Genomic DNA, 20,752 nt, shown 5'->3' with positions numbered 1-20,752 from the left:
ATGCAAGAAATACTGTTTATTTTGTTTGCAAATTCATAACAACTCTCCTTTAATATCAAAGCTATCTCTGTAATTCTCCATGAATAAGAGATCTGTATCAGATAACTTAAGCCTCAAAAACAAATTTTGTACTGTAACAGACAGGATCTTTATCTGTCACCACAATTCAACGTTTATGTAAGTCGTGTAAACATCTGTTTACATCTTTGGAAGAATATCAACAGAAATAGTTAATAGTACGTGACAACTGAATCCATATTCGACAACACCTCGATTTTTTAATCTAAATTAGCCCACTATAAACCATTATGGCAAAAGTTCATGCTAAACATGTTTGAGTCATTGAGGTATTTGAAACTGTCATGATAGCATTGACAACAATTACCAGTCTCACATACCCAAGGCACTAGTTTATCAACACTTTTTAGTCCTTATAATTCCTTCAAATTCTTCTTAGATTTGGAATCTGAATTTTGGTATATTGTTAGGACCTATGAATTCCAACTGTGTTGGACTTCTTGAGTGGATGAATAGCAATATGCAGAATTGCAAATTCAAACTTTTAAACAAGTGGTATCTATGGTGATCCAAAAATAGCCAGGATGATAAAGATTAAACTTCCCTGTTTATGTGTTCCAGGTTCTGTCAAATTTACAATCTCTACCATAAGTTTTACATCCTTTACATGATAAAGATTAAGTCTTACTCTTTAACATAAATCTCAGTTTCATCTGAATCTCCTTCGTTTGGAAGGACCACCATCTCCAATTGTCACGTTGCGTTGGACGTCTCCTGTCTACAGCAAGCAGCACACCATCCTTTTATCTCCTTCACAAATATTCTCAACAGAAACTGGAAGAAAAAAAACAAGGGCATTTCATAATCAAATTCATTAAGATGTTGATGAAGGTTACACATCCAGGTAATAAGATACGCCAAATGCTAGTTACTCATTGACAAGGAATTGGATAAAATTTTGAAACAGACGTTTCAGACAGCATCTGCTGTCTTTCATAAGTGACTAAAGAGAAAAGCTGAATCAAGTAGTCATTGTTGAAATATCCATATACTTGTACGTACTAGGTTAATTATCCTCTTGTTTGTTTGCATGTATTTGTTGTAGAAAACCTTACAAAAGTTGCTGTTCTTTTTGTGTCAATAAAGTTTGTTGTTTAAATCATAAACTGTATTTGTAAACAAGAAATAAAATTGAACAAAATGTTGACTAATAAAAATTCAGAATAATGAAAGAAAAAAGAAGGGATTTCGTGACATCAGGAACTATATAGTTTTGAAATTCCAATTCCAAGTGTCGATCACATTGTCAGTACAAGATATACTGGGCCTATAAAATACAGAATTTCAATTCTCGGTCAGTTACTTAGCAGCTGGGAAAAATTCCTAGATAACCTGCCCCGTACAAAGCTTGCAATCAACATGAATATAAATTAGCATAATTTTTGACAACTAGTTAGTTTTTACAGTTATGCTAAAATTTTCCAAGCTAAACTTCAACCTACCAGACAGGCCAGTACATCAGAGGCCATGAGCATGTAGAAGACGTTGTCCCATTGGGCAGCACGTTGGCTTGCCCCTGCCTTGTTGAGGATGATCCCAGCCAACAGTGGACCAACCGCAGCACCTGTTACAAGAGAGAGATTTCATTTTAACCCTTGTCCTGCTGTTGTTTTTATGAAATTTATTCCATAAATTTAATTTCTTAATCAGGTCATTGTCCCTTGACTTTGTCTGCTTCCATCACCCCGACCAATCAAACCATGTGAATCGCATTGAAACTCAGATTTGTATCAGCCATTTCCCGACAAATCGCTTTCTAACTTGCGTTAACGACTATCATCTGACCAAACAAACTTGCCAGTGAGATGGTGGAAGGTGTCAGCTTCCAAAAGATGTTTTCAGATTGACAATTTTGGCGCTTTGGAAGTAATTGAATCTGTCCGCGATTTAACGTTTAGAAAAAAGTAGTAGAAACTAGAAGTATAATCTTATTCTGTACTTACCTATAGACCCTGTGCCATCTATAATAGCCGTAACAGTGGACAAGGCTTTGGCATTTCCCTTCAGACTTTTATGTATTCCCTGGGAAGAAAGTTAAATTTTAAACTTAAGTACATGTCCTGGTATGATTATACATGTACAAAAACTGCAATGATTTACTTACATGTGAATACTGTACAAAAATTAAACCCTAAATACTCTGTGGGAAAATTTACATTCAGCTTCACAACATAAAATTTTAAGTTAGTATAAAATGCTTGCATCAAAGGTATGTATATGCATGTGCATGAGCGTGTGTGCCAGAGTAAAAAATACATGTGTCCATACCAGGTCGGCAGATACAGCTGTAGTGATGAGGGCGTAGGGACCGTTAACCAGGAAACCTAAGGCTGCCAGCATACCTGTGTAACAGATGGGATAGTTGGATTTATTCTATGAAACTGTACAGGAAACTGCTCTTTCAAACACTCAATGTTATTCAAGATCTACTCTCAACATTTAAGAAAGAACAAAGGTCTGCAAGTCCATTGCTACGCCCAATATATCAAAACATACATATGTATAAAGACTATTACACAAACTATGTCAAAATGCAAGCATGTCAAGAATTAACGCACATGTTAATGAATTAGAGAATTTGTTGAATTTTTCCAGGAATTAAATTAAATTGAGTTACTTCAAGGCTAAGAGTTAAAGGTACCTATGGCTGTTGTAGTAGATGGTCCAGTTTGAAAGACAGCTTGGGTGACGTAGAGCTGAAATCGGAGAAACAAACATGTAGATGTAATGAATCAGTATTCAGCGTTTTTTGTATCTATATTTGTGTAAACATTTTCTTTCAATTTTATACAGTTCATTCAAGTTGTATTTGACTCATTGTACTTTTGACATAATCTGAAAAATGGAAAAAATACTAATGTACATTTTGTAGTCCTTACATCCGGACAACAAAAAATGCTAATAGATATAAGATAATGAAATATATCAAAGATGCTATAAAAGTGAATGCGCATCAACAAGTCAGGAAAAAACTGAAAAATAAGCCTCAGCAAATGTTGCTTTCATTACTAACACCAAAACTACTAATACCTAAGCCTGTGACAGACAGTTAAGATACAGATATAATATGAGGAGAAAACCTGATCTTACCATAGGTGCGCCGAGTACCAGCATGACCACACAACACGTGGCCCTCCCCCCTGTAAAGTCAGATATGGTACCAGCCAAGAAACCACCTGTGGAAAATATGTAGGACATTAGATCACTCCAACAGACAGCAAAACCTGAGTGTGTTTTCTGAGGTGTTAGTTCAATAGAACTTGTACTACCTTTAAATTAGAAGAACACCAAAGTTTTACAGTGACTATACATTGACAGGGGTATAGTAGTGTTCAGCCCAGATATTTTTTAACCTTTATTTAACCTTGAAATGGTTAAAAAAACTTATATGGTAATCAGGAAGCTGTCTTTGCAAGGAAGAACTGTAAGTTGTGAGAAGAGGAGCAACAGAGGATAAACTGAATATTGAGTGGGTGTATGCGAGTAGAAATTCAAAGTCAAAAATGGGTCTTAAAGTCAACAGCAACTTCTCTACTTTACAAACTATCAAAGAGGACAACAATATAGGTAGTGCGAGGCATATACATACTGTAGGGGCTTGCAAGTTCATTCTGAGGCATTGCCAAAAACAAACATTACTCTATTATGTTGTACTCACCCACAATGCCTCCTACATCAAAAAGGGTGGACATGTCTCCTGACACTGTGGGACTGTAGTCCTCTACAGAAAAACAAAATATGGTATAACGTGTTATGAATTGGTCACAGATGATTTTTAAAATAAACCACAAACATGTACATGTCATGCTTTGTAGAAAGTGGCCAGAAGTGATGTGAAATACAAATTGATGAACCAATCAGAAATATTGAGACTAATGCCTTACCTTCATCCCTGATGTATTTAGGCAGCCAATAGAGGAAGGTGTAGCTGACCAGTTTGGCAAAGAAGAGGCACATGCTGAACTCGATCACTCCCTACAAAAGAGACGATGTAGATAGTGGCTTATAATGATATTTCTGTGTATTAGATACATAACAGTGTGATGACTTGTTGAAAAAAACGTTCATTGAAAGTGTAACATTCATTCATGACTCAAAATGTTCATTATACATGTACATTCAAGTTCTCCCAACATTATGACTTGACTTAAAATCAGTAGCAATATTGTCACATTACATCAATGTAGAGTGTACACTTAATACATATACAGTGTTATGCATTCAGAAAAAAGACAAGCTATATATATTTAGAAAAATATGTGACTTGTTGAGAATACAGTTGGTGCTACAACACGTAAACTTACAGGAATTTTGAGTGCACCCAAAAAACTGATGGCTTTTGGGTTCGAGGGACCTCCTGACAGAGGCTTGATTTCTTCACCGAGTAAAGGCTCAGAATCAGGAACCTAAAAACAGACAAACAAATAAACAAACACATTGTTATGAAACAATACACGATGAACACACGTGCACCCATAAAAAAACTGTACCCTATCTCTTGTAGGGTGTAAAAAAAATGCCCCCCAAAAACAATAAAAATTGATAGAAGGTAAGGTAACAGAAAGAAGGTAATGCAATGAAGAAAATGTAGAATGAAGCTTTAACTTTAATTAAGATTGCCATTCAAGAGTAAAGTGTGCTTATGGCTATGGCTCAATGAGGACACCTAGCAGTGCAGCTATGTATTGCAAGTAGTCTGCAGAAAAAGGACAGATAGAACTAGACTGGAATCCATCCTATTTAGCTTCCGTCCGCTACCCAAACTCCGCTGCCGGCGGCGGAGCTTGGGTAGCGCAGCGGAGCTAGGGTAGCGGATGGAAGCTGAATAGGATGGATTCCAGGCTAAGATAGGACAGCCAACACCATCTATCTACCACCGTTTTTGCTACAACAACAACAAAATGCAAAACATTACATCCACAGGCAAGGATGCCCCTTCAACCTCATCGGTAGACTCAGTCTCAGACTCTTCATGAAAACACTGCTCACACATGGGAATATGTTGCTGTGAGCATGTGAGCAATCAGTGGTGTTAATTCTTAGTTCAGCAGACTTAAAGGCACCCAGAGCATTCTATGAGGCTTGAAACTGGAAATATTCTAGGTACTGTAATCTTTATGAAATTGACATTTAATGCCACTTTTTACCTCATTTCCGTTCGGATTTCTTATCAAAAGTGCTTTATGAAATTGACATTTAATGCCACTTTTTACCTCATTTCCGTTCGGATTTCTTATCAAAAGTGCTCAAAAGCGGCACAGAAATAAGCTACATGTCGATCTTTTAGTTTCACACGCCTAGTGTAAATATACAGATACCATAGCCCCGCCCAACTCTGTCGGAATGTAGAAATGCAAAATCAAAACATAAAAATGCAGATATTTGACGGTCACTCTCTCATTGGTCGGACCGCTAATTGTGATGGACAGTCAGGATCAGTCTATTACGGCTTGGATTTTCTATCAGTTCTCACCACACAACGACATCGTATCTTTGCTCCTTTAATGTCGATATGTAATGGCATAGTGTTATTGAAAATTATTATGTGTAGGAATGACAAGAAATCAAGTTTTTTTATTCAAGTCTCAAGCCTCATAAAATGCTCTGGATGCATTTAATGTAAACTGTAAAATCTTGAACTTTTCACGGTTGGTTTCATTTTCACGGTTTTCGAAGTGACCTTTATGTTGCAAATTCATGACACAGCGAATGTACGTATCCAATGTATTACAAAAACCTCATAGTCTCTCCTACCACAATATAAAACCACTGTGAAAATAAAAGATTTACAGTATTTCTAACCACATTGAACAATGTAATGTTGTAGCACAGTTAGGCCACACCAATTTAATTTGTTGCTTCTCGGATTTTTTCAGAAAAAAATTTAAGTGATAGGGCAAAAAAAAAGTGAAAATAAATTTTTTTGCAAATAGTCTGGGGTGAAGATAAGGGTTTACATAACATAAAGAATAAAAGGATTATTCAAGTTTCAGCTTTGTATGGCTAATTTTATGCAATGCACCCCTTTCTTTGATCTAGTACTATAATTTCAGTAACAAAACTACCTTTTGCCATGTAATATATGGATTGATATTGAGAAATATAGTTTTAATAAATGAAAAATTATAACTTATGATCAATGTGACCACACTTTTAAGTATGTGCAGGCCTTTATAATCTATTTTGGTGGCTATCGAATTTTACGACTGAACAGAGAGTTAAAATTTGTGAATGGGAATAGATACCCAATTTTTGTTTTTTTTCTTCTAAATGGGAAAAACAGGACAGGCTATTCCGAGAAGCAACAAAATAAATTGGCGTGGCAAAGTCAGACTAATACTCAGTTTTATCATATACATTAATGCAATCATAAATGCTATTAGTAATAGCATTTATGATTATAGTTTCCCTGTTAGATTTTGTGGTATTTTGCTGCTATTAATGAATATGTCAGTATGATTACAACAATCAGTAGATGCACCTTGATATTCTATCTATTGTTATTGGATTTGAACAAGTCACACAAAAAGGCATTCTTTAATTACGGAAGACAACGTACCGTAGGTTCATCTGCTTGTACCGTGTAGCTGTCTGTTCTGGTCTTTTCTTCCATCACTATCCCCACTTCCCTCGGTTCTGTGAAAAGAAAAAGCAATAACAGTTTTCACTCGAAAGTTCATTTGTGTTGGTAGAAGTTATTCTGAGTCAAGGCCACGCCAATTTATTTTGTTGCTTCTCGGAATAGCCTCTCCTATTTTTCCCATTTTGAATATAAAAAAAATTGGGTCACTATTCCCAATTTTACTATTTGTTCAGTTGCAAAACTCAATAGCCACCATAATAGATTATAGAGGCCTTAACATACTTAAAAAGTGTGGTCATATTGATCATAAGTTTTTCATTCATTAAAACTATTTCTCAATATCAATCCATATATTACATTGCATAAGGTAATTTTGTTACTGAAATAATAGTGCTAGATCAAAGAAAGGGGTGCATTGCATAAAATGAGCCATACAAAGTGGAAATTCTAATAATTCTCTTATTCTTTGTGTTAAGTAAACCCTTATCTTTACCCCAGACTATTTGCAAAGAATCTAATTTTTATTATTTTTTTCCGTCGCTCCAATTTTCTTCTGAAAAAATCTGAGAAGCAACAAATTAAATTGGTGTGGCCCAAAGTTGAACTGCAATGGCCAACACAAAAATTGGACTCAGCCAAATTTTGACTGCTTGAAAATTTACAAATCTACCATCAAACCTAACTAAAATTTACAGTAAAAAACTTGGGTAGCTATAGTGAGAGAGAAAGGTCATAGTGTTATGCTTGGGGTTTTCAAAATACGAAAGATGGGGCCCTCATACTAAAAGAGGGAAACAAATGTGAAATTTAACCCATTCTCTATTGCTTCCACAGTTAAGCCCCCCTCTCACTGGACCCGCGGCACGCTGGTGGCGTCACTGCCGCCAATCGAATCGACAAAGCACTCAACGAATCTTATCGACAAAAAACAAATCTTTTTAAGCTGTGTGTTTTGTTGTCTTTTTGGTCATTCTTGTACGTTTTGAATGACATTCTCATTATAAAGTCAAGGGTAACACAAATCCAGTTTAGAACGCAGCGACGCCGCGAGCGTGCCGCGGGTTCAGTGAGAGGGGTGCTTAAGGCAGCAGGGAGAAGGTTGATACCCACCTGTGACGAGGAAGAAGAAAGCTAGGACCCCTATGGAAGCAATGATGATCCCTGGAACGATGAAGGACAGTCCCCAGTTTGTCGACACGAACGCCGCGGCGATGAGAGAACCCAGGATGTTTCCCACGGACGTGTGCGAGTTCCACAGGCCCATGATGAAACCTCGTCTTGAACAAATTAGTTAGCTATTTGAGTCGAAATCAATGATAAAATGCGAATGTTTCTTCCGTTGCATTGTACATGTACAAGCCATCACTGTAAAATTCTATACCAGGTCCAACATTTTTCCTAGAACTACATGTATATGTAGAGTGGAATTCGTTGTCACATTTTGTAAGGCATTCCACAAAAAAAATTGTAAAAAGATTGTACATAAATGTTAGACCTATGACAGTTGACCTATGACCTACCTCCCCTTCCCAAACCAGCTGCCTACACAGGTGACCACAGCTGGCCAGCCGGTGGCCTGTACCACTCCTGCTACGGCCTGGGGGTAGGCAGGGTCAACAAATCAGAAAAATATATACTATTACGCATCTTACAGATAAAAATAACTACTAGTATATGCAGATAGGTTCATACTTATCAATTTGTCAAAATTGACTGTTCTTTTGTGTTCTTTAACCTTCTTCACGCTGCCTAACTCTGTAGCCAATAGACTAGTGTGCAAAGCAGCTACTTCAGTGTGCTAAAGGTTAATAATATTGTATGTTTAAAATCTATATCTACTTCAATGCACAAGCCTTCTTGACCTAAACTTATTAAGCATAACCAAGTATAAATACAAAGTAGATGAACAAATCAGTGAATGAATGATTGAATGAATGGCAGCAAGAATGAGTGAATGAGTGAATGTAACATTACATGTATTGATACAAATAAATATGAAATTGACATACCTGAACAATAACAAAGAAGGCCAGAGTGTGAATGTTCCAGTAGTAACCCAGACCAAACAGTGCCGTCATCAGGCCGCTACTGAGCATGCCCAGAACCAGGAAGTACCTCAGGTTACTCCGCTCAGCAATATGGCCACTGCAGAGAAAAAAATTAATCAACAAACAGAATACCTCCAGGCTGCACTGAATATTGGCAAATATTAAAAAATTATTAAAATTGATACACATGTACTTATATTTCTCATATTTGCTAATATACAGTACAGCCTTAATGTGAAAGATTTATTTCAAGGAATTCTTTAACTTTGAAGACTTAATGGTTTATTGGAAAATAAACTGTTGTCTCTATACCTTCAAATGAATATGTTATTATTCTGTCCTAACTTCAATCCAGTCAGCTTTTAAATAAACATACAGTTTAATATTCTGGACGATCTATCTTAAGATAAAAACTGGCTTTGTAAAATGTAAAAATGAAGATGTCAGTGTATTGGTACAAAAGATTCTGTCTTTATATAGATAGATAAAAATCTTGCTATCCTCACCTAAAGAACATGCCCCCTGCATAGGCAAATAGGAAGGCTGTGTCCAGGTCTCCAAACATCGACTCATAGTTACTGTCATCTGTAAATATGGACACATTGTTACAATAACATCACAGGAAGACTGCCAAAAACTAACACTAAGTGAGTATTATCCCTGGGGACCTTTAAAGGATAAGCAATGCCTTTAAAGTAGGTTTTCACTTCATGTTTTGAATATCATTGCTCTGTATTTGTATCAGTATCAATATAGTTTTTATAACCACCATTAGACGTAAATTTGGCATAACACACCTGTCCAGCTTTGAAGATGAAATACATGGCCAACAAAGGCTTTGGTATTTCAGACCCTTTGCAAATTAGCCATCCTACTACTGACCGCTTAGCGACTGGTACGGATTCTAAGCGACGTTAATGATCTGAGTCCCAGCAAACAAGGATGGCATGTTGTGATGAGTAATGTACCAGGAGATGATGGCCAGTTAGGAGTAGGTTTTCCAAGTAAACCCAGAGAAAGTTGAGAAAGAATGGGCAGTAGGTGACTCAGAGAATGGTCATCTCAGGGGAGGCATGCCCCTAGCCTGAATTCAATCAAGCCTCCTGTGACCGCTCGCCGCCCTGTAACGGCCTCGCAACCCAACTCCGCGGGGAGGGGAGAGAAACCCCCGGACAGCTGGAGTTTGCGTTATACAGACTAGCATGCCCCCTGATGAGGGGAGGAGTATTTAGCTGGAGAGCAGAGGGTAGCAGCACCACTCCAGTCAGACCAAGGCAGCAGTAGGGTAGAGAGTTCAGAGAAAGTCTACTATGCTGCAGGGTTCAGCAAACTGGGCGAACGATAATTAATAGATTAATATACAAAACAACACTGCAAAGACCTTCTACAGATTGTTACTCACCAAAAGGTTTCCATGAAGAACAGTTTGCTGCAGAAGTGTTGTGGTCGGTGGTGTTGCAATTCTTATGGAGCTCATTCTGAGGAAGATATAGTAGACAGTTAGTTTTGCAGTACTTAGCGTTTGTTCCAAGTACATGTAGGTCTTCATGCAGAGTTGTGACATCAATTTGCAGTAAAAGTTTTGTACTAAATGACAGTACTAGAACTTCAGATAAATATGGATGTAAGTAGATAAAAAATCAACTTAATCACATATTTTTCTCTAAAGATTTTAACTTTTAATTTTCATGTTGGTGGGATGTCTAATAAGTACTTAGCAGTAGCTATGGGGGAAAGTACATTCAGTGTAAATAACTTTTGTTACTTATTCAGTTAAATCATGTAAACAGACAAAGAATATGAAAGGAAATTAAGTATGGAAAAAATAACTTTGCTTTAGCCTTTTGAGTGATCATTTGATGAATTGATTAACCTTCAATCAAATATATAAATGTTAGCATCTTCTTACATGTACATGTAGTTAGAGTACACAAACAAGTAACAAAACAAAAGCTGTGTTACCTTGACGATACTGATGGGTTTGCGTGACAGGTGATAGCTGGTGTAACACAGGAAGGTCAGAAATAGGGTCCACAGTTGGTAGCTGGGGAGGGGGGCAACAGAAGCATTAATAAAGCAGCATTTACTAAATGTGGCCTTAATACTAGAATTAAGGCCTTCTGTGGGGCTACAGACAGTGAGTATGGCTCAGATGTAACTTTTATCCCACAGCCCCAGAATGGAAACCTGTACAGTAAAACCACCCTCCCAAACAGGCCCGCTATCGCTTGGTAACGTTACCTCCCATAGCAGCCCTTTCAAGCCTGTAAAATCGCTTCTGGCGACATCACAACCAAAACAGCTTTCAGCCAATCAGAGGGTTGGCTTAAGCTCATCTAGAGCAAAAGCGCAAATGACGCTGGGATGCTATCAACCAACCAAGTTACGTCTTACATCGTTACTTTGGGTTCAGAGCAAAAATAACGGCTGTTTGTGCCAAATAAGGCTAGCTCATTAATTAGTCATGAGCAACTGTCAATAACGTCACCAGAAGCGATCTTACAGGCTTGACAGGGCAGGGCCGCTATGGGAGGTACGTGTAACGTTACCGAGCAATAGCGGGCCAGTTCCTGAGGGTGAGTAAAACGTAACACACAATTAAAGACAGAGTTGTGCTGTGGGTACCAGATATGTGGGACTTGTTAACATCTGCCAGATAAAATATAAAACAAACATGTTGGTACCTAGCATTTTGGGGATAGCCAGGTAATAAAAACAAGATTGCATGAGTGCTGTTGTGTGAAAATGTTAATGATCATAGCTTGTTTTTAAAGGCTCAATCAAATATGTTTATCATTGTCTAATATATACAGGATCAAAAGTCACAGTACATATGAACGTACGGTCACTCATTAAAATTCAAAGGTCAACATGCACCCTAGACCTTTGATTTTATCATTATCAGTTATTCAACAAGTACTCAAAATGATATCATTTTAGAGATCACAAAGTCAAACATCAAAATATACAAGACAAGAAATGGCACGATGTTATTCTACTGTTATTTCGTGACCGAATTAATTTACGTGACTTCGTGTTGTGACATAGTGAGTGGGAGGGGGGCAACTTGTTGGTACCGGGTCGCCGAAAAATCTTCAAAATAAGGTCACCAAACGGGTGTTGATTTGATCAAAACTTTGTCAGATAGTTGAATATTATTTTTGTGGTGCTCCAAGCTAAAAGAAGTGTCCACTTACACTTTCTGTCGGTCCCAACACGGCGTCAAACCGAGCCATTGTAGGAACCGTATGCCGGGTGGACCTCGAACCGCCATCTTGCCTTGTCAAACAAGTTGTGGAGCAGTCCACATATTTGTTAGGGGGTGTTGAGGCAGATATGTAATTATTACACATACAGAAACGCCCTATGAAATAAACTTCATAAGAATCTTTTATCTAAATTTATTAATTTATATAGAAAAATATTTTATTTTCATTCGTACTTATACCACATGGATTTTTTTCATACATAATTTGAAGGTCATCACCTTATTTGTAGTAAGGTGTTCTGATGACGCAAGATGTGTAGTAATGCACACCGTGATCGCTGATTTTATGTGTTAGATGGTTTTATAACATCAATATTGTACCGCTAAATGTACAGATTTACATAATTAATGGCATCGAAGTGTCGAAACATTTTGCTCTGATGAAAATCAATTTCTTTCTTTCAATTTCCCGTTTCTGAGTCTTCCTGTTTCTTTGTCACATGTTGGTCTTGTGATCAAGGTAAATCTCCAAGCAGATGTTAGAAGGTACTTTGACTTTGACTTGGAAGATACAAATCGTTGTGAAGTATTGATATGTAGTACAGTAGTAGTAGTAGTAGTAGTAGTAGTAGTAGTAGTAGTAGTAGTAGTAGACTGGCTTATTTTCACAGAGATTCCACGCGCATAACAGAGTGTTTTTCACCGAAAATAAACTTGTATCTGAAAAAAGTTTGGCAGATATCACAGCGACCCTTGCCTATCTGCAGCTAATATTTATGTCGCTAGAGAGCATTCAACAACCGTAACTTTGTTTTCCATCTGTAAGATCCTGTAAATCCGGGGCATTCCCTTCTCCCTTTCAAAAAATTTAACATGCACAAAAGTGTTCCTGAAACTTTTTCATGATAAATACTAGCATGTTTCTGAAGACGAATATCACTTTCTAATGATATGCCCAACCTATAATGATGAAAGACAAAAGCTAATGCAATTGATTACTTGCAAGTCGAATATTACCCTGCCACACTCAAGTACCGATCCTTTCAATGTAATTCTATCTTGTCCAGATTCTTTATCTATCCACATAGGCCAATACATTCATACCGCTATACAAAAAAGGGAACTACATGTAACGTTACATGAGATTTGACGAACGAAAAGTCGCAAAGTAGCCTAGAAATATGCAATGTGATATCTAGAATAGTTCCGTTTACTTACTGCTTAGTTATCACTGTAGATTATATTTGATATAATAAAGTAGTAATTAGAATTGTGGAAAAATATACCTAGATTTCTAATTATCTGTATACATTGCCATACATTGTCACCGTTGCAATTCCTGTGCAAATAAAATCATTCATTCATTCTAAAAGTTTTGCAGAAATCACAGCTGCTTTGTGCATCTGCAGTTTACATTCATATCGCTAGAGGGCGCTCAACAACCGCAGCTTTGTTTTCCATTTTCTACATCCGGGACATTTCCTTCTCCCCTTCTTCTCCAGGACGGCCATTTTGTCTGTAGCGTGGTCAGGGTGTTTTCGCTCATTTCTCGGGCTTTTCTCCCCCAAATAAAACTGTTTTCTCCTTTAATCCTGTGTGTAGATGTTGCTTGGGTCGGAATTTGTGTGTTAGGTGTGTTTTGTTGTTTCCAAATGATGTCCGGAGCGGGCGACGGTGGGATGGGAAAGGTGAGTTCGGAAAAATTCCTTTCTCTTGTTTTTTTTCCAGATAATTTGTAGCCTACATAATTTTTTGTCGCCATATTTTGGCCAAGTTTTGCAGTTATTGATTTCAGTGATGATTTACTTTAGCAGTAATAAGTTAATATGGATGTAATAAACGTTAGATGTGGTTGAAATGAGAGGTTTTGTCGTGAATTTACGGAGTTTATTGTGCGACGAATGTAGCTTGGTGCTGTTCAAAATCAAAAAAATCAGTGGGGAGGGGGGCGAAATATTTTTCTTACTTGCCAGACTGGAAAGTGTTTTTTGCGCAAAATTATTAAGTACTAGTACACGGAATGACGGATTTTAATTTCCAGGAGCTTTGGAATCAATGTTGTTAGTTAGGTATAAAAGTGTATGAATATAATTTAGTAGCTTCATAGAATCTATTGTTGTGGTTTGGAAAATTTCCAATTCCAAGTTTCTTCTAGTTCTACCTGCTCATAACTTTTCTCGAAGGTGAATACATTAATCACCACTATAGTCGTATATGTACAGATTACCAAAAAATTAGAATCAAACAAAGCATGTACATGTATTTCGTATAATATGTAATAATTTGGCTCCATATGGAAATCCATATGTCAGAGTATGGTTCATCCAAAATTTCCTTGGGTATTGGTTATTTGGGTATTTCCCACTAGATCTTAACACTTAAAACATTTCTGTATGTTAACGTTAGAAATTTTTGTTAGGTTCAGAGTTTGTCAAAAATTAACTCAAAAATTGTATCCTTATTGTCCGCCGCAGGAACAGGGATACATCCCTGACCGAGTCAAGAAAGCGGAGAAGAGAATCGAAGTGAACGCGTTTGATGTAGATGCATGGAGTGTATTGATACGAGAGGCCCAGGTAACCTTTGATATATTTATTATTATTATTATTAATAATATCATCCATGAAATGATAATTGTGCACAGTACATTCCATAGGGATTGAGACCATATGTTAAACCAAGACTTTAGTACTAGTAGATAAAATTTGTGTCCTGTCTGTTGTTGAAGTTAGTTTTGTGTTATGCTGGGAAATGTTTATACTAGTTGACAATTGCACAATAAACTGTTACCATGTATTTTGTACCAAGTGTCATTGTTGCTCATTGTTTCATCTATGCTATTGTCCTTTAGTTTGTAAGATGGTGTGAACTCATTGCATGATTGGTGTGAATGGATGGACTTCTTTATCTTCTTCAGCTCTATGTCAATCTGGATTCTATTGTGGATTTTTGTGTGGAAAAAAATAAGTCCTACAATACTTAAGCTGCAAATCTAGTATAATTGCTAGATTTACCAATAATAATAAGTTGATTGCAAGTTCATGCCCATGGGCTAATTGCAAATACATGGTAAAAACATAGGGAAAAAACATACATGCTTCAGTAAACTGTGTCTGACTTTGTTGTAACAATATATAGGCTACTGGCTGGTACTAAATACAATTGTTGGCATATATAAACTAGCTGGGTTTGACTTCTTTTTTGGAGGCAGTGGAAGACGAAAAGTCCCACTTTTTCTAGTATTTGTGGGTTCTGTGATTTCAAGAGAAAGGTAGCTGTGTAGAATTAGGGGTATTTCGTGGCAACCTGTTTAAATAACACCAAGCCAGTCTTTGAGAATTAGTGAAAGAGGGACTGTGCCCTAGCCTTGTTTTGTTGTTAGCTTTATCTTTGATCTACTGATCACTACCCTGGAGCAAACTAAAATGACTGTAAACCCATTTATTTCCCTGGGACTTAATTTTGTGGGAAAGGATCTAGCAGGGGGGGGGGGGGTTAATTTTTTTTAGATTCTCTGTACGCAGTTGAAACAATTCTGTTGTACAGTACATTGGATTTAACGCATATTCACTTGGGAAGGTCACTGTAAAAACTGAGAAAATAAAAGTTAACTTAAAACCATTGCAAACATTTCAAGATTTATGGTAACAACAGAGGTTTTTCTAGAAAAATTAAACAAGAGGGAGTACACACAGCCAGGTGAGGGAGCAAATTTTATGTACTTATAGAAGAATCAATCGCTGAGTGAAGTCTGTATGCTGGGGATTTAGCTAAAATCTGAATTCGACAAGAGGGCACTGGGCTGAAACAAGAGGGTGCAGCGCCCCTCTTTCCCGATTTAGATGAACCCCTGTAACAATGTTGAATGTCAGTGTTAAAAGAGTAAATGATGGATGGATGGATGGAAAGAACAATTATAATGGGAATGAATAAAACTTGGTGTTTACTGGTCACATTGGTAGGTATTTGTTAAGTAGATTTTATCCATTAAGTCCTTTGTCTTTAATGTCTTGTCCAAAAATTATATTTTCTATGCCTTTCATTTGAAAATAGTGTCCTGTGCAAGTGTTAACATTAGCTTGCGTTACAATGTCGTTTTCAGAACCAGAACATCGACAAAGCGCGGAGCACGTACGAGCGCCTGGTTGGACAGTTCCAGACGGCGGGACGCTACTGGAAGATTTACATTGAGGCTGAGGTTTCTATCATGTTTCTTTGCTGTTCTTTAACAAATACTATAGTAGTATTGCTTCAAATTTACCAAATATCGTAAAACTTAACGAAAGTTAACTTAAGCCACAAGGAACCTAAAAACTTCCAGGTTTCAAGTTCAGCTCGTTTAATATGTAGATTTATTTCCAAAATGTACAGATCCAAGTAAAATTTGCTACACCGCGAAAGCGTGAAGTTTGGTTAGGGACTGCCAATGAGTAAGACATTTCTTTCAGAAGTTGGACTATTTCAATTATAGTTTTAATGCATTGAGTTAGCCCAAAAATTCTACATTGAAAATGTATGTGTGTGTTAGATATTACATTTATTGCATTTTCATTAATGTTAATAATTGTGCATACGATATGTCATGACTGACTGCTGCAAAAAATACAACCTTTTTCCTTGGTGTTCCGTTGTCGCTGACAACGCACACCGAGACTCTGTGTTTTACTGTGTCTGCACACACCGGGGGATAGTTAATTATAGTGTGTGTGTGTGTGTGTGTGAGGGATTACATTTGTATGTGAGTGTGTGTGTGTGTGTGTGAGGGATTACATTTGTATGTGAGTGTGTCTATGTGAGTGTGTGTGTGTATGTGCTTGTTAATCTATTTGTACATGTATGTATGTATGGTGTGAGTGACTTTATTTATTTTGTTTGTATGACTGTGATTATGTATGCTGTGTGTGTCTGTGTGTGTGTGTGTGTTAATGAATGTGCTTGTTATTCTAGTATTTGTACATGTATGTACAATGTATGTACGTACATGTATGTGTGGTGTGAGTGACTTTATTTATTTTTTATGTATGAGTGTGATTATGTATATGTCGTGTGTGTTTGTATGTATGTGTTTGTGTGTGTGTGTGTGTGTGTGTGTATATGTGCTTGCCTAGATGTGTGTGTAGCAATCTGTATATTTAGACATGTTTGGAGTTATAGACACACTTAGGGTGATGATGACTCTTCGTTCTGTGTGTTTGTATATTTACATGTAGCTACATGTATGTGTGAGAATGTGAGTACAGGTGCTTGTTAGTAAGGGTCAGAGTTTGTCCAGAATGTGTAGGCATTTACTTAAGTAACTTGGATTTTCCCTCTCAAGTCATCTTCAAGTTCAAACTTATTATTCCCAATTTTCACCTTAGATTATCAGCAGAGGAAATAAATGTACCTTCCTTCCATCCCAGTCCCTTGCACTCTACCCTCATACTCTAGACCTAAGGCCACACCACATTTTGATTTCTTGGTTAACGGAATTTAAAAAAAATGCTAGATTGGAAAATCAACAGGAAAACAGAATCTCAGAGGAAAGTCTGTACTTTGGTGCACACAATTTCAGGGAGTGAACAGGGTTAGGATTTAAAAAAAATCTGTTAACCAAGAAATTAAATTGGTGTGGCCTAATGTATGCAAGAGAACATGTGTTCAGGTATTTGGTGTGGATGTACAGTTCTCTTTTTCTTGTGTCCAGCCTCAACAGTCCAATAGCGATATTGGTTTGAAAATCATATGTAAAACTAATATTCGGATGCTAGTGCAAATTCTTGCAAGATGCGCGATTGCTATTCCTTCCATCAAAATCTTGACTGCCTATAAGTATAACTACAGTCATGGTTTGACCCTATAATAAGTGTGCATGTGTGACAGTGTTTATATCATACTTTTCAAAAATTAGAATGAATGTTTTCTGCTGAGCGATGATATAGAAAACTTGCCTTACTAATATGAGATGGTGCCAAGCTATCTTTGTTAGCTAAGTTGTTTTACTAACAAGGAAAATTAGGACAAAACTAGAAATGGAACCCTAATAAATGCTTAGACAATGTGTCTAGGTGTTAAAAGTATGGTCCCGAAACTGGTCTTAAATTAATATAGGCTTTGCATACTTTAAGGAATTATCGAAATGTCACATTTTGTCCTCTTAGAATTGTTAAAAACAATGTTTTGAAAGGATAAACCACAAATAGCCTGGTTAGGTGAATGTGTGCAAGATTTTATCAAACAAGCATTTTTTTAATGAATCACAAAATAAGTTGTTCTGCAAGTGTGTGCCAGATTTTATGAAACCATCATTTTCTGCTTTATTTTTGTCAACAACTAGACGCGTTTTGTTTAAAAATCTCTGTATCAATTTAGTCCTTTCTAAATATAAGAGATCCAAAGCTAGTACCAGAACATTATCCTGTAATGTTCTGTAAATTAATAGCACAACTTATGTTATTTCGCGATAGGGAGAAAATGGAACTGGTTTGCCGTGGTTTTGAGTTTGCTGTTGAAACAATAAAGCACTATAGTCACATAAAATCACACCAATTTTATTTCTTGGTTAACGGATTTTAAAAAAAAATGCTGGATTGGAAAATCAACATGAAAACAGAATTGCAGAGGAAAGTTTGTACTTTAGAGGTGCAAGTTTTCACCCCAGCCTTCCTCTTTTAATGATGTCTATGTGCTAAAATTTTAAAAAGAAATCCGTTAACCAACAAATTAAATTGGTGTGGCCTAAAGGAAACTCGGTCTAAGTTCAAGGTAAAGAAGTCACTGCTTAAACGACAAACATAAAACCACTGCAAACATTTCCCACTTTACAGTATGCATATAAATGTGTGTGTGTTTGTGTGTGTACAAGTGCAATAATAATGAATACTAGTATAGAAATGACTTATTTCATTTTCTCATCTAATCTTATAATAGGATGTCAATTTTTGCCATCAACTTTCCTATGCTGTAGAGAACGAGTCTTCCATAAACTTTCACTTCATCATTATTCACTGCCTCACAATACATTTTTACATTGTATGATGGAGTATATATTTCTTGATGTGTCATTTCCTTAGAATGGTACATTTGTCAAGTATGTAGCAGGCATTTTAAAGTACAAAAAGCCATGTAGACAAAGTTAACTTTAATTAAAGGGGAAAGAAATATACTAGTGATAAGGGTGTTCCATTATTAAACACTTGGAACTGATTATTGTGGTGTAATGTGCTTTTTGTCTTGTGGGCTTGGGGAGGGTTGAGTTTAATCTCAGCAAGTAAGCATTTATGGTAATGAAAAGAATGTAGAGAAAGCACTAGTGCAGCTAGAGGGTGAGAAATGCCCAAGGCATCAGATTTTTTTTACGAGGAACAATTTCTGGTAGAACCAGGAAATTCAGATTCACCATGATCTAGCTGACCAAGCCACAGACCCACAATTGGTACTGAATGTATATACAGTATTTCTGCCCTGCAGAAAGTGTTAAGCCCCTTTCAGAAGGTCACAGAATGGGGTTGAGGTTTAGTGTTTTTGCACATGATCGGTGTGAAAATATGCATGTAAGCTGATTCCAAGAGACTTAAAAAAACTTTTTGCTGTTTTGAAAGTTAGAAAAAATCCCGGATTGAACCTACTCCCCAAGAGACCCAAAATTCCAGTGAAAAAAAGCAACAGGTGGAATATCATATCACAACTTGAAGTTGACATTTATCTGCCAAAGAATTTTGTCCAAAAAATTTGTGGAGTGTACAAAATAGTTTGGACCATTTAACCTCCTTGTTTGGACATAGGCTTGGTTTAAACACACGTTTTCTGAGTCGACTCAGGACTGTGGAAAGTGACATTTACAGCCAAGTTGTGTTTTCGTTTGTGTGAATCCAAAGGGGTCATAATTTTATGAAAATCAGTGAAGGCACTTGGCGCAAATTTTAGGAACTACTTACTCTTTATGCCATAATTTTTCCATATTGGTGAAATATTTTGTGCACCTAGCTATAGTTGGCCATTATTCAAAGCGAGGCACTATATTGTGGTCGTTCACTGCCAGCGAAGCTGGGTGTTCCAAGTCACTTCACGCATAGAATGCCAAGTACGCACCCAAAATCTTAAACAGCTCGTAAATGGGGTTGGGGTTTTGTGCGCGTGAGAAATTTGCACATGAGAAATTTGCGCGTGAAAAAATAAAGTACATGAAATGTGTCAGAAAATGTGCTCTGCAAAATTCTTAGTCAGAGAAATGTTACCCCACGATATGATTTTGCATCTGTGTCCTTAATTTCTGGTCTGAATTTTAGGTCCCTTGGGAATATGTGAGCTGACTTCCAAGGGATTTAGAACCCCTTTTTGGAGTTTTAAGCTTAAAAGTTGAAATGAGATGACATGGATTAAAATTAAGTATATTATCATTGCATTCTACAGTTCAAAATCTTGTTCTTTCAATTTTCAAGTGATTTACAACTGATTTTGTGTGATTTTTTGTGTTAAGTTTTTACGCGCAAAAAAGTTTGAAATTTGCGCGTGAAAGAATCTGCTTAAGAAAAGATGAAATTAAGCCAGTAGAAGAGTGAAAAGCCTCAAGCAGTTACATTTTACAATACAAAACCTTATTAAGTAAGTGGACCATGTATTTCTGAAAAATATGAGTGATTTTCAAATGTTAGGGTTTCAAGCCTAAAAAAGTTCTCCCAAGGGATCTAGAAATCAGGAGTTTTCAAACCGAAAATTTAGGTGCCAAGAGGAAAATTGTATGGCAGGGTCATATTTTTCAGCCTAAGAATTTTGTACCACATATTTTCTGACATATTGTAACAAATTTATTTTTTCACGCGAAAATTCTTCATGCACAAATTTTCACGCGCAAAT

General features: G+C 36.7%; 2 protein-coding genes across 4 annotated transcripts in view; one reads left to right on the top strand and one right to left on the bottom strand.

Annotated features, from left to right (window-relative positions):
• Position 1: 1 nt before the first annotated feature.
• On the bottom strand, positions 2-12,004 carry LOC136421708 (glucose-6-phosphate exchanger SLC37A2-like). 3 transcript variants are annotated; one of them, XM_066409191.1, is made up of 18 exons: positions 11,907-12,004; positions 10,672-10,753; positions 10,112-10,187; positions 9,216-9,294; positions 8,671-8,806; positions 8,182-8,258; positions 7,772-7,938; positions 6,638-6,714; positions 4,994-5,083; positions 4,383-4,484; positions 3,963-4,053; positions 3,737-3,799; positions 3,169-3,254; positions 2,720-2,774; positions 2,347-2,420; positions 2,022-2,100; positions 1,521-1,642; positions 2-852 (listed from the first exon to the last, which is right to left on the bottom strand). In XM_066409191.1, the coding sequence occupies exons 1-18, from the start codon at positions 11,981-11,983 to the stop codon at positions 772-774; spliced, it is 1,614 nt and encodes a 537-aa protein (XP_066265288.1). In that variant the 5' UTR covers positions 11,984-12,004; the 3' UTR covers positions 2-771. The 3 variants fall into 3 exon arrangements, with proteins under 3 accessions (XP_066265288.1, XP_066265289.1, XP_066265291.1); XM_066409192.1 differs by having other exon boundaries at positions 4,994-5,059; XM_066409194.1 differs by lacking the exon at positions 4,994-5,083.
• A 1,386-nt stretch (positions 12,005-13,390) lies between these two features.
• The window catches only part of LOC136421458 (cleavage stimulation factor subunit 3-like), a 28,707-nt gene continuing 21,345 nt past the window's right edge, over positions 13,391-20,752 (top strand). The window contains exons 1-3 of the mRNA XM_066408784.1: positions 13,391-13,605; positions 14,392-14,493; positions 16,020-16,115. Coding sequence (XP_066264881.1) covers positions 13,570-13,605; positions 14,392-14,493; positions 16,020-16,115 — 234 coding nt within the window. The 5' untranslated portion in view covers positions 13,391-13,569. The remainder of the gene's footprint in view (positions 13,606-14,391; positions 14,494-16,019; positions 16,116-20,752) is intronic.

This window comes from Branchiostoma lanceolatum, chromosome 16 (assembly GCF_035083965.1).
Source record: "Branchiostoma lanceolatum isolate klBraLanc5 chromosome 16, klBraLanc5.hap2, whole genome shotgun sequence".
Classification (NCBI taxonomy): Eukaryota; Metazoa; Chordata; class Leptocardii; order Amphioxiformes; family Branchiostomatidae; genus Branchiostoma; species Branchiostoma lanceolatum.
This window is presented reverse-complemented; position numbering and strand designations above follow the sequence as displayed.